We start from the raw sequence: 14,229 nt of genomic DNA on the forward strand, positions 1-14,229 counted from the left end.
TGCTGTGGAGTTTGTGGGGCTGGGGGTTGTTCTCGTTTACATCATTGTGAGAAGTTGGTCTGATATATGATGTTTCCAATTCTGGAACCACCTTGTATCAGTCCAAACAATCCCTTATGGTGTCTGGTAGTAAGTCAACCTTATTAGACAAGCTATCCTAGCGGTAGCATGGACTAAGCTGCCTTAAAGGCTTAACTTAAGAGGTCGTGTTAAGCTAGCTGTTTTACCACATACAATCCTGTAATATCAAATGAAAGGACACCACACAAGTATATATTATAAAAATATATGTGTTTATTTCTAAATTAATCCCCAGTACTCTTTATGAGCAAAGGGGCACAAGCGTTAAATCAAAAGCACAGTATAACATACAAAGTTGCACAATTATGGATGAGGGCGGGTGGCCACTCAAACCATATATTAAAAAATTGGTATAAGAGATACCAATCGAACAGTGGTTAGGCCTAGGGCCTAGGAAATTGCTGGGAGCAGTCAGGACTAGCAATGCTGAAGTCGGGAAAAGCCAGCGGGATTCGGGTGCAGCACGTAAAGTGCGGCTTGCACCAATGCAATGTCAATGGTGCGTAAAAGGTACACAAAGTTAGTTTAAGGATACTTCCGCTGAACCTAGAGGAACAAAACTTAAGACACAGACCCTAGAGGTGTGTACCAGTGTAGGAAGACCAGCGTTGCAATGTTACCTCACCCACATGAAGTGGGTGCACAGGGTCGAAGTGGCGTCGGGTTTTGACACGCAGGCTCTTTTTTGCTTGGAGCTGAAGATGCTGCAGACGATGGGAAGCAGAAGTGTCCGGTGTGATCCAAGGGTATATCGAAGTCGAAAAGTATCTGAAAGCAAAGGGGACAGAGTCTGGGTCACTCAGCAGTGACCAGGGTGGAACCAGGACGGAACAAGGCAATGTTGGGCGCAATCAGATGGTTTTATAGGAGCTTCTCTCTGCTGTCACGTGGGCTGTGGGGCATCTGCGACATCCAGGAGCAGGTCACGATCTGTCCCACGCAGGCTCTCGCCGTCAGCGCCATCGGCTTCAAGATTGGAGAAAACAACACTTGACAAAATCAATCCACGCGGAACCGGGAGATTGCTTCTCACTCAGACCAGGAGGGTCTGAGCGGGGGCTCCTTTTCACAGGGGCTGGTGCAAATCTAGAGCAACCAGAAAAGCAAGTCGTTTTCAAGTTTTCATCGGCACAGGGGCCACAGGCCCGCTGGCAAGTGACCGGGCCAATGCCTCGAGCCAACACAAGCAGAAGGGCCCCACGCAGCACTCGTCGAGTGTGGAGGGGGTAGCTTTGGTGCAAGTGTAGCTCAGGGTTGGGGCTTCTCAAACCCCGGTGTACAGCTTCGAGGGTCACTCATGGGCTGCACGATCAGCGTCTTGTGGCCTTTTCAAGATGGCGTGCCCCACGCTTCCGGTCACCTACACGGGTCTCAGTTCTGAAGGGACTGTGGATCGAGCTGGAGGAAGGCAGGCAAGCTTAATCTTGTCAATCTCTGTCGCTCGAGTTCCGGCGGGAACTGCAACAAAGCAAGGGTCGAGGTGCTGGATGGTGCCTGTTTGCACAGGGTGGTCACTCCTTGACCACAAGGGAGATTCTTCAGTCTTCTACGTTGAGTAGGATGTCGAAGGGTCCAGAGTTTCGTTTCTTATGTTTCTTCAGGATAATCTGAGTTGCATTGGCACTGCTCCCACTCTTATTCGAATCTGGTGGGCTGGATTACCTGCTAGGTCCCCTCCTATGGGTGGGACCCAGGAAGGGGGTGGTTACACCCCTTTCCTTTGATCCAGGCCGCGCTGGGACTGGGGCTGGTGTGCCCCAGAACCGGTTTGGCCGGATTATGCAAGGGGCAGCCTTGTGCTTCCCAGGCAGTGTCTGGTTTCTTTGAAACCTCCCTGCTACAATCCACTATCTCCTGTCTGGGGTGGTTTGACACCGCCCTGCGACAGGAAACCCTTTGTCCAGGCCACCATTTTCTGAGTTTCGGTCAGCAGCAGGAGGCCAGACCCGTGTCTGTGGCAGAGGCATCCATTTTGTGGATCTGAGGCTCTTTTAAAATCAAGCGCGTTTCAGTAAAGTAACATGTCTTCTCGCTCTAGAAGGGTGGAATGCTTCGCCAGAACTGGCGAAGGGGGAGTATTCCAATTCGTATGACACCTTACATGACATGTTTTGATAAAGCCAAACCAAAGTTGCTATATAACCGCGAGGATTATAATGCACTTAATAGTATATGGTATGGCATTATCCCGGATCAGCTTAGGGAGTTGTTCCCGACAGCTGCAGACAGGCTCAGCTCATGCCAGAGCTCCATCTCACATTAAACCACACACTCTGCCTCCAGGATTGATGAGGCCTTCCATAGGGTGACTCACAGGTTTATATGTGTCCAGATATAGGTTTAGATATAGGTATACTATATCTAAGCAAGGGGTGATTACACCCACTTGCCCCAGCTGAGTGATCAGCCAGTTGTGTCAATTTAGGAACCAGCCAGGGGTGGCAAAAGATATGCTGCAGCCCCTGGTAGGCCTTGGTGGCACCTATGCCCTGAGCACCTATAGTGCATGGTACAGGGGCTGACCAGGAGTCCATTTCCAATTGTGGTATGTACCTATAGTACATGTATCATGAATTTAGAGAGAGAACAGCAGGCTGGGGGTCTGATTAGCAGGCCCACAGCCTCAGTAAGTCGAAAACCAGTGAAGCAAAAAGCAAAAATTGGGGTGACCATAGGATAGCAGACCCTACTCTCCTACAATCATGTTTATATATTTCTATAAAAACATCTTTACTAAGTGAGAACACCAAATCTGACTGAGATCCAATGTTTCTTGACTTCTTCCAATGCAAACTCTGTTAGCTGCAGAAGAGCTGCTAGAGCAGGGACTCCAGATGTGCAGCACAGCTGCAGACCGAGGGTGAGGCCAACAAGAAGCTGCTCCTGATCTCAACCAGTGTGCTTCTCTTCCACTAAACTCTTGTGCTTAGGGGAACCTGGGGACCCAGGGATCCTCTGATCTCAGTTGGGGGCCAGTCCAGGATGCAACATTTAAAAAGGATGAAAAGTGCTTAGAGAGGGAGAAAAAAGCAAAGCAGGACCACACTCGGACCACTCGCTCGACAAATTGGAGCAGGTATGGAGTGAGTGGAAGGAGTTTGGTTTCTGGGGTATGGCCAGGTGCACTTGTGGTCTCATAGCATTCTCATACTGTCATCGAAGCCTCCATCCGGGGCTTTCATGAGGTCCTCCAGTCCTCAGGGCTTCGGTTCCTAAGCTCTTTCAAGGTGCATTTACTTGTAAGGGTACATAAATCCTGGGACTACCCCCTGCATATCTCTGTTTCGGAATTAATGGTTAACTCTTACCTGGAGACATAGAGGACATTTAATGAGTGATATATTGAACTTTCAGCTTTCAAAAGACCCTTCCTCCTCAGCTGAATGTAAACACCTTTATCCTGGGTGGTCTCATTTGAATCTTTGCAGGGTTCACTGAGCCTTTCATTCTTCTGAGAGCAATAGAGTGTGAGTTGGGTGGGAAGACAATTACCATAGAAGTATCACGAGAAAATTCTGTTTGTTATGATCACAGTGAATCCTAAAGAGGAACAGTTTTAGGAAATGAACATGGTAATAATTAAAAGATATGGTGGTTTCCTGATTTGTGGCCTTTTCTAGATTGTCAAGTGTATTCCATGGCTCTACATTGAGCTGCCTCCCTTCTCTCATTGTGTAGCATCCCTTTGGGTGACTCCATGTTACACCTTTCTGAAAAAACGTTCTTTCTTGTTTTGCTTTTTGTATTCTCTATGTTATATGTTGTCCACTCCTATGTTTTCAACCTGCAGGTCCAGTGCATCTTAAAGGTGGAATGGGGTCCCTGTGCCCTGATGCATTGGCAATGAAGTGAAGCGGCAATGAAACATCTCAGCCGTTCAGCTTAAAATGGTCTAAACGTGAATGTTTTCTTAATTCTGAGTGCCGGCACTACAAATTAAGACAAGTGCATCCTGCTCTTCCGTAACTCATTTTTAAGAGTTGTAGTGCTGGTGAGAAAGAATGGTCTCCTCTCTAAACGGGATCGATAGGGAACACATATGTTCAGATGTGCACTGTATACTGTTAGTAGTTTTTTGGGTCACACCCATAAATTCCTTTCCCACTCATGTTTTGGGTGATGGTTTTCGTTCCTTTCTAGGAAAGTGCTGATGATGAGAGAGTAAACAATTTGGCGAGAAACCGCTAATCGCTCCTTGGTGGTTGCTTACGTGAGGCACTTCCTAAACACACATTTTTTCTTGTCTTAACATTTGTAAGAATCATTTCTTAGCTCATGACCTGGTTTCTCTTCATATATAAACATGGGATAGTTCAAAAGTCGGTACTAGACCGATTCCCACCAAAACAGAAGAAGTGGGGTGTAGGAGAGTTGCATCTGCTAACTATGGTTACCCCCACTTTTTGCTGGTGTTTCACTGTTTTTCAGCTTTAGTCTGGCTGGGGCCCTGCTAACCAGGACCCCAGCCTAGCTGCTTCCTCTCTAAATTTATTGCATCTACTTTAGGTACCCTCCAGATTTGTTACTGGGTTACCCTTGTGAGTCCCTAGTATATGGTACTTTAGGTACCAAGGGCATAGGTACCCCAGAGGCCTACCAGGGGCTGAAGCACTTTGGAATCCTACCCCCCCCCCCGCCAGAACTGGCGGCGGGGGTAGAATTCCACCCTTCTAGAGTGAGAAGACATGTACACACTTACCTGACCGATAATAGTTAAAAAGAGCCCAGCATTATAAAATGGATGCTGCAGCCACAGACATGAGTCTGACCTCCTGCTGCTGGACGAAACTCCAGCAGGGGAGGCCTGGACAATAGGTTTCCTGTCCCCAGACAGGCTTTAGTGTATTGGGGCTGGGCAGGTGCATTCAGTGAATGCTTTTCAGACAGTGCTGGGGGCACACTTGGTGTACCTGTGCATACCCCCGTTCAAACAGGTTGCAGGGGCACTCAGTCCCTGCTCTGGCGCGAAACTGAACAAAGGGGAAGGGGTGTAACCACCCACCCCCTCCCAGGTCCTCCCATAGGTGGGACCCTAGAGTAAGTCCAACCCCTAAACTTAGTATAAGTATAGGAACCCAGTCCTTAGGACTTTAGATTATACCTGGACGAAACTCTGCAACATATATCCTGGAACTTCGACATTCTATTTTGACTAGAAGACGGAAGAATCTCCCTTGGGGTCAAAGAGTGACTCCCCTGTTCAAACAGGCACGAAGAAGCATCTTGCTGGTCTGCATTTCCAAGGCTCCCACTGGATCCTGAAGGATTTGCGACACAAGACATGGACTTCCAGACATCTCCGAGGCCAACACGAGATCACAGCAAATCTGAGACCCGTAGCCATCACAAGAGATGTGGGACCGGAACTCCTGGACACGGTGCACATTTGCTACTGCATCTACTTTTCGAGCTTTTTCGAAGTTGTGCATTGGGATTCTCGTAGTCCGAGCGCTGAGCACCATCTGCACCGAAGATTGTGGGCCTACACTCCACGAGTGTTCCGTGGGCCCGCTTCTAGCATTTCTGCTCGAGGCCCCTTTGCGATCCCTGGTCCGTCGACTGGTGGGTCCCCACGAAGCTAACTATTTTGTTCCTTGGGCTTCCCTGGTTGCTCCAGACGTGCCCTGACTCCCCTCCAAAGGGTGAGTCCCTCAGACCTTGCTGGTCTGCTCCGAAGCCAATCTTTGCATTCTGCGTGGGTTGCTGTTGCCTAGGCTTGCTCGGGCCAACCCGGATACTTACACCGCTACACTCAATATCCGACGTGGAACAGCTCAAATCCAGCTCCAGGTTGTCGTCGACACCTCCTCGTACTCGTGGCTGAAGAGTCAAGCTTCACCTTCTGCTCCTGAAATCACCTAACATCGGTGGGCATCTGCTCATCGCTGCCCTGGTCACTGGCCAGTGACCTAGACTCTGTCCCCTCTGCTTTCAGGTTCTTCAGATCTCTGATCCACCCTTGGATCCATCCGGACACTTTCCACTTGGACACCTGCAGCAATTTTCCCCAACTCGCCATAGAAAACGACGACGAAACCCGACACGAAAAGACACCTATGCACCCGGCTTCCATGGGTGAGGTAACTCGAGTACTCTGGTGCTCCCGTGGGTGTTGACTCTCGAACTGTCTAGTTCTCAAGGGGTTTGCTCAAATTCCACTCCTAAGTATCCCTATTCTTTAAAATTCTAATTGCAACTTGCTCCATAGAAGTTAATGGTGATTCGCGGCTGTGTTTAGACACTGTACATGTCCCCCGTGGGTCTCCTGCGTCCCTACCTTGGGTGGTTCCTGGTTGCCCCAGCGGCTCTACAGGCCCTAGGCCTTGTCTCTGTGTCTGTTGTGCTTCTTATACCACTTACGTAGTATATGATGTGTGAGGCCCCTAGGGCTAAACATATACTGTGCTGTGTGCTAAATAAGTTTACTGTATGTACTTCTTCCTCTAGCCTCATAAAGAGACTAGAGGGATGTGGTTTGATTAAATACATATATTTTATATATATACCTGGTGTGGTTCTCCTTTCATTTGGCCAATCACAAGGTTATAGACTGGTAAAACAAGCTGCTTTACATTCCTTCAAGACTTAGCCTGAAGGCTGCTCTCCACAGCTACCACTAGGATAGCTTTCTATATAGGGTGTCTTTAAACCTACCATCAATAAGGGTCGTTTGGACTAGTGCAAGGTTCCCACTAGAATAGTGGACTGCATAGGCCAGGCCATCTTCTCACATGGGTTACCCCTAAAACTGCCAGTGTGATGTGTAAAGTGCAACAAGGGCTTTTTTGGATCTGGTATAGTTGAGTGGACGGCGCCCTTGATGCATATATTCGATCTCCAAGAGTCCTCTTAGATGAATAATGAATATTACAGATCTTGTTTGCTGGAGAGTAGTGACAGCTGATGTAAATCTGAATGGGTATCTGTCAAGCATGCTGAGGTCATGTATGTCCTCCCTCATCACATGCATGTTGAAGCAATGAATCTGTTTAATCATATTTTTCTGACATCACACTTTTCCAAATCATTGTTTTCTATGTGACAAATAGGGCGTCAGTAGTGTCATAATTTTATAGGGTGAATGTTCATTAGCTTTTCTGCAAATATGCTTTACACACTGCCTCTAAGATAAGCCTCACTGTTCGTGCCTGCTACCAAGGGGGTGAGCAAGGGTAAGTTTAGGATTGTAACTCGCTTATCCTGACTAGGAAGAAGGGTCCTTACTTGGACAAAGGTTCTTACCTCTGCCATATAGAGACCCCCATTTGTAACAGTGTTCCTTGAGGGTGAGGTTGGTGTCCAGTGTAAATTCAATTGTCTCGGCATTGAGTGAAAGTGGGGGTTTGAAACTGTCAGGGTTCATGTCACCGAGACAGGTTTGTACTGTTGCCTATTTGTTGTTCTTTACAATTACCAGGACATGTGTCTTGTTATAGTTGAGCTTCAGGTGGATGCTGGTCAGTCAGGTCTGGACGTTGAGCAGGTAGTGTTTGAGGTATTGGATGTCTGAAGCAGAGGAGGCTTTCAAGTGCAAGTAGGTCGAGTACAATCTGCAGTGAGTGTAAAGCTCTATCTGAGTGTGTTTCTCCGGCTCCAACCATTATAGTCCATCAATCTGTCTTCAAGTGACCCCCGCCCATCTTCAAATATTCTCATTTACCAACTTGGAGCAAAGCACATGACGTCCATAAGAATAAAGTAAAATATGAAATACAAATAAAGAGCATCCATTTGCATCACAGTAAGGGAAGCGCCATAGTTCCAGTAATCTGAACTGTTCCGAGTATGTGCACTGGCGACCCTCTCTATCCGGTAATAACAAACGATGAGGTAATACCAGGGGGACACAACAGGAGTTTAAGGGTACTGACAGATTCTGTTTCTTCACGGATTCCTATCTGATGATTGTTGTACATTGATTCTTTTGTAATATGGCTGACTGTAGTCTTTAGTCCTTCCTATACCTGTGTGTGTTCTACCAGTGTCAGTTGATGGTCTGGTCAGCTGGCGAGGTTGTGTGCTCAGCTGTGTCCTACAATAAATCTACATGTAATCAACTAGAAGTATCCTGTCATCACTTACCATCCTATTTACAACAATGATATTTCGTATATTCCACAAACACAAGGATTTAAGGAAATTAACAATCAAACTTCTCATTCCATTTTCCTGGGTTATTCCACCCCCCCCAATAATGATTGGTCTCATGTGGGACATATCAGAAGCCACTGTGAGTTCAAAACATACCCAGCTGAGTAGAACCTGCGTGATCAGGGTTGCAGTCGCGTACATGGACATAAACTTAAACACCGCAAATGAGGTCACAAGAGCACAGCGCCCCTCCCTGGTGGGAAAACACAAAAAACACTTGTTAATTAGGCAATCAAACAGTACTTCAAAGCGTCTGTCCCCACAACCAGTTGCAAAAGCAACAACAACATATGAACAGCAAGCACAGTCCACAGCTTATTCATTTTGTGGCTATAAGTGACACCTACAGGACCTAAGGGTGTGAATGCTCTATAAATGTGGAAAAACCACTACTAACCACTCATGATCTGTTGTCTGCATGAATGAAAACCTCCATAAATGATCTGTCTTTGCCCAGCACATCCCCTACCACAGATTTAGGACAAAGGACCACAGTGTAGTTACACTACTTAGCTGTGAAATTGACTGAGAATTGTAAGGGATTTGTTTACCAGTTCCCTATCGTTTGTTATAGACACTGGGCAACTTCTTCTCACATCTACACTGCAATATCCCTTGTCCACATAACACATCGGGTGCTACCTCATTCAGGTTCAAAGGTGTTTAAAGTTGCAAAGACTTTTAGGCCAGGTGTATCATTCAAAATATGGATAACAATACATAGGCCGAGCACACACTAAGTCCAATAAAACAAATCAATTGTTATGACACATTTCTTGGTCTTTAATTGTCTTTCTCTTTTGTCTAGCCAGCCAACATGTGTTTCGTTGTTTAGGGTGTTCCCCACAACTTCCTTAGGGTGGAATATAACACAAATGTAGATGTAGTGTAGTGTAGTGTAGGAACACCACACATTATGACCTGTTCTCAGGACACCCCCGCGCCGCACGGCCACCAGCTGTGTGTGTGCCCCTTGCCTTGCTGCTGCCCACAGCCTCGCTGTGACTGCCTCTCTGCTCCCTGCCCCTCCGCCGCATTTTGCGTGTGCGTGTTTTGCTTCATACTGTATTTAACCCTGATTTAGTTTTGTAATTGTTTATTTCCTCTTTGTATATCGTCACGTCCCCTGCATGCTGCTGTGTAGGCTTCATTGTTGTTCAGTCCCCCTGTGCCCGCCCCGCTTCCCGCCACCGTCCAAGCGGCCACGCCCCCTTTTTGTTCTGTGCCCTCCCCGCTCCCCGCCTCCCAGCTGCTCCTCCCTCCCTCCCACTTGGCCATAAATGGCGACCGTGCGGCGCAGATGAGTGTGACCTGTTCTCAGGACACCCCCGCGCTGCACGGCCACCAGCTGTGTGTGTGCCCCTTGCCTCGCTGCTGCCCGCAGCCTCGCCGTGACTGCGTCTCTGCTCCCTGCCCCTCCGCCGCATTTTGCGTGCGTGTGTTTTGCTTCATACTGTATTTAACCCTGATTTTGTTTTGTAATTGTTTATTTCCTCTTTGTATATCGTCACGTCCCCTGCACGCTGCTGTGTAGGCTTCATTGTTGTTCAGTCCCCCTGTGCCCGCCCCGCTCCCCGCTTCCCGCCTCCGTCCAAGCGGCCACGCCCCCTTTTTGTTCTGTGCCCTCCCTGCTCCCGCCTCCCAGCTGCTCCTCCCTCCCTCCCATTTCACCATAAATGGCGATGCGCGTACGCGCAGCGGTCATGTGCAGCGGGCGCGCCGATTGTGCGCCGAAGGCGCGCCAAGGGTTAGACCGTCTGCGCCCGTCCGCTCCTGGACCGTGCCCAGTGCCAGGACCCTTGGCCCTCAGCGATGCAAGACGACCCAACAGACCTACGACTCTGCGGCCCTCAACGCACTCATGCCGACCGAACCCCCACCTGCTGCTGTGCCGCCCCAAGACGCACTCACGGACCCTTCACCTGCGCAACCTGCAAGTTTTCCTGCCTCCGAACCTGTACCACGCCCTCCAAGCCAAACTCCTGCAGCGACCTCAAGTGCATCCTGCTCAACACCCGCTCCGTCCACAGACACGCTGTAGAACTCTGGAATCTCCTCAACACAACATCACCAGACATCGCCTTCCTCACTGAAAGATGGATGAACGCCTCCTCAGCCCCCGACATCGCCATCGCCATCGCCATCCCGGATGGATACAAGATCATCAGGAGGGACCGAATCAACCAGACCAGAGGAGGCATCGCCATCGTCCACAAGAACACCATCCGCATCACGGCCGACACCGACGACACCGACGACACCCTCGCCACCGCCAACAACCTCCACTTCCAGATTCACACCGACCCAAAGATGACCCTCAGAGGCACCCTCATCTACCGACCCCCGGGACCACGCACGCAATTCAGTGAAGACATCACAGACTTCATCAGGCCACACGCCCTCCCCTCCGCCGACTACATCCTCCTAGGGGACCTCAACTTCCACCTGAAGAACAACAAGGACCACAACACCGCCACCCTGCTGGACAACCTCGCCAACCTCTGCCTGAAGCAACTGGTCAAAACCCCTACCCACTACGCCGGCCACATGCTTGATCCCGTCTTCTCATCGAGCAAGCACATCAGCTTCTGCCACTCCACTGAACTCCACTGGACTGACCACAGCTGCGACCACTTCAGATTCAGAAAAACCACAACCCACCACCACCCGCAACAGATTCCACACAGAAGCTGGAGCAAGATCACCGCCGACCAGCTCACCACCTCCATCAGCCAGAACCCACCCGCCAGCACAGCAGATGCCAACGAAGCAGCCTGCAACTTCACGCAGTGGCTGACCGCCTGCGCCGATGACCTCGTACCATTGAAGAACCCTCCCAGCAGACCCAGAAGCAAGAAAGCCCCCTGGTTCACCGGCGAACTTAAAGACTCCAAGAAGACCTGCCGCACCCTCGAAAAAGCCTGGCTCCACGACCAGACCGCTGACAACATGACCGCCCTCAAACACGCCACCCGCAAGCACCACCAGCTCATCCGCACCACCAAGAAGAAATCACTGAAGGAGCGACTGGACAACAACGCCCACGACAGCAAGGAACTATTCAGCATCGTCAAGGAGTTCTCTAACCCCAGCACCGGCAACAACAACATCACCCCTTCACAAGATCTCTGCGACTCCCTCGCCTCGTTCTTCCACCGCAAGATTGCCGACATCCACAACAGTTTCGGCGCACCATCCACGCACCCAACCACCGAACCAATGAACCCCCCCCGCAACCCTCCGCACCTGGACCACGGTGACCACAGAAGACACAGTCCGCACGATGAACACCATCCACTCCGCCTCTCCTACCGACCCCTGCCCCACCACATCTTCAACAAGGCCGACTCCACCATCGCACCCCAACTCCGGGACATCATCAACACCTCCTTCAACACCGCCATCTTCCTGGAGAGCTGGAAGCATGCTGAGCTCAGCGCCCTACTAAAGAAACCAACAGCGGACCCCACCGACCTCAAAAACTTCCGACCCATCTCACTCCTCCCTTTTCCCGCCAAAGTCATCGAGAAAATCGTCAACAAACAGCTTGCCGCCTTCCTCGAGACGAACGGATCCCTCGGCCCCTCGCAGTCCGGTTTCAGAGATAACCACAGCACCGAGACCGCCCTCATCGCAGCCACCGATGACATCTGAGCCCTGCTCGACAATGGGGAAACAGCGGCACTCATCCTCCTGGACCTCTCCGCAGCATTCAACACTGTCTGCCACCGCACCCTAGTCCAACGCCTCGACAACACCGGCATCCAAGAGAAGGCGCTGAAGTGGATGATCTCATTCCTCCCCGGAAGAACACAGAGAGTCCGCCTCCCCACGTTTCGATCCGAGGCCACCGAAGTCATCTGTGGAGTCCCGCAAGGATCATCATCAGCCCCACCCTCTTCAACATCTACATGAGACCTCTAGCCGCCATCGCACGCCAACAAAACCTCAACATCATCTCCAATGCCGACGACACCCAGCTGATCCTCTCCCTCACCAGAGACCCCAACACCGCCAGAACCAGCCTACACGAAGGGATGAAAGACATCGCCGAGTGGATGAAGAACAGTCGCCTGAAACTGAACTCAGACAAGACGGAAGTCCTCATCCTGGGACCATCACCCTCCACCTGGTACGACTCCTGGTGGCCCCCAGCCCTAGGCACCGCCCCCAAGCCAACAGAACACGCACGCAACCTGGGCTTCATCCTGGACTCCTCCCTCTCGATGACCAGACAAGTCAACGCCGTATCCTCATCATGCTTTCACACCCTTCGCAAGATCTTCCGATGGATCTCGACCGAAACCAGGAAGACGGTCACCCAGGCCCTCGTCACCAGCCGACTGGACTACGGAAACACCCTCTACACCAGAACCACAGCCAAGCTACAGAAAAGACTGCAACGCATCCAGAACGCCTCCGCCCGTCTCATTCTGGACATCCCCCGACACAGCCACATTTCCGGCCACCTGAGGGGCCTGCACTGGCTCCCCATTGACAAGAGGATCACTTTCAGGCTCCTCACCCACGCACACAAGTCTCTCCACGACCTGGGCCCCAAGTACCTCAACGACCGCCTGACCTTCTACACACCCACCCGCCAGCTACGGTCTACCAGCCTCGCCCTCGCAACCATACCACGCATCCGAAGAGCCACCGCTGGAGGCAGATCCTTCTCCTACCTGGCAGCCAAGACATGGAACTCCTTCCCCATCCACCTCCGGCTGACCCAAGACCATCTCTCCTTCAGGAAGCAACTCAAGACCTGGCTGTTCGAGCAGTAGCGGACCCCCCTCCCCCAAGCGCCTTGAGACCCTTCCGGGTGAGTAGCGCGCTATACAAATGCTATGATTGATTGATTGATTGATTGATTATACACATGTGTTAATCTTTGTGGAAACCCAAACCTTCCTTTCAAGTAGATGGTAAATGTGAAATTCAAATCAATTGTTTTTTCTTTTTTCACAATCATAGAACATATCACCCCACATTTAAAAGCTGTTTATACCCGGCATGATCTATGCAATATTAGAACTGCACTCCAGGGTTTCAGATGGGGTGAAATGGGACATGGGGCAGTGACTTCAATCCTCTCAATGAGTGACTATTTACACCTCCGTGGCAGGAAATGCAATCTCCCGTGAGGTGTGGATCTGTGATCTACAATCAAGCAGTTTAATAAAAGAGTGCAGCGCGCACCGGTCTTCCAGGAATATCGCGTATTTATACCTAGATGGTGATATGAGCAACTTTCAGTCAGTGCATTTTTCCAAATGCGCCCAAAGTTTGAACCAAAAGAATATGCTGCAAGTCTCAAATACTACCCGACCGCTACTTCTGTCCTGCCAAACACTACAAGAACATCACCCTTGATCCGTATTCTAAGTAGCAATAATATCAAAAATAAACCTACTTTTAGAAAATTGTGATATATTTAAATAGTATGAGTCTGATGAGTATGCGAGGTTTATCGATCTCTATATATTGCTCTTATATGTAGCCTCCGTATTTGAGTGTCCTCAATATATATTTTCATGCAATGTATATATCCATATCCGATAGCATGAATACCCGCCATCTACAATGACAAAAAGTAAATAAACCAAAGTAATTAGGGCAAAGGTCAAGTGGAAGTATGACTACCGACCGTCCAGGTCTTCTAATCCTATGGATCGCATATCCTATGCTGCAAGCTGTCTTACCTCCAACGAGGACGCCAATAGACATCCTGCCGATATTCGTCTCTCCTGCCGGGTGTGGCTCCCGCTTGTCAAAAATGGCGCATTGGGTTCCGATTTAAACACCAAGGAATACTGAAGCCGCACCGAAGCGTGCTTCGATGATTACCCGCTCCAGGAGCCATCTCAGTAGGATAATATATCTCAAATATAGAGCATCGGGGTGCCCTGCACTGCAAACCATGCTCGTGAATAATTTCTTCATGCCAATATTTAGAGGTTCCAGCAGAGAGCGATGTCAGCACCTTATACACCCCTC

At 49.8% G+C, this 14,229-nt stretch overlaps 1 protein-coding gene across 1 annotated transcript in view; it reads right to left on the reverse strand.

The window, feature by feature from the left end:
• Positions 1-14,229, reverse strand: part of LOC147700478 (putative cation-transporting ATPase 13A4) — a 965,394-nt gene that overhangs the window by 100,692 nt on the left and 850,473 nt on the right. Inside the window, exon 24 of the mRNA XM_086928423.1 lies at positions 8,329-8,425. Within this exon, the coding sequence (XP_086784549.1) occupies positions 8,329-8,425 (97 nt within the window). The remainder of the gene's footprint in view (positions 1-8,328; positions 8,426-14,229) is intronic.

Source organism: Lissotriton vulgaris, chromosome 7 (assembly GCF_964263255.1).
Source record: "Lissotriton vulgaris chromosome 7, aLisVul1.2, whole genome shotgun sequence".
Lineage (NCBI taxonomy): Eukaryota > Metazoa > Chordata > Amphibia > Caudata > Salamandridae > Lissotriton > Lissotriton vulgaris.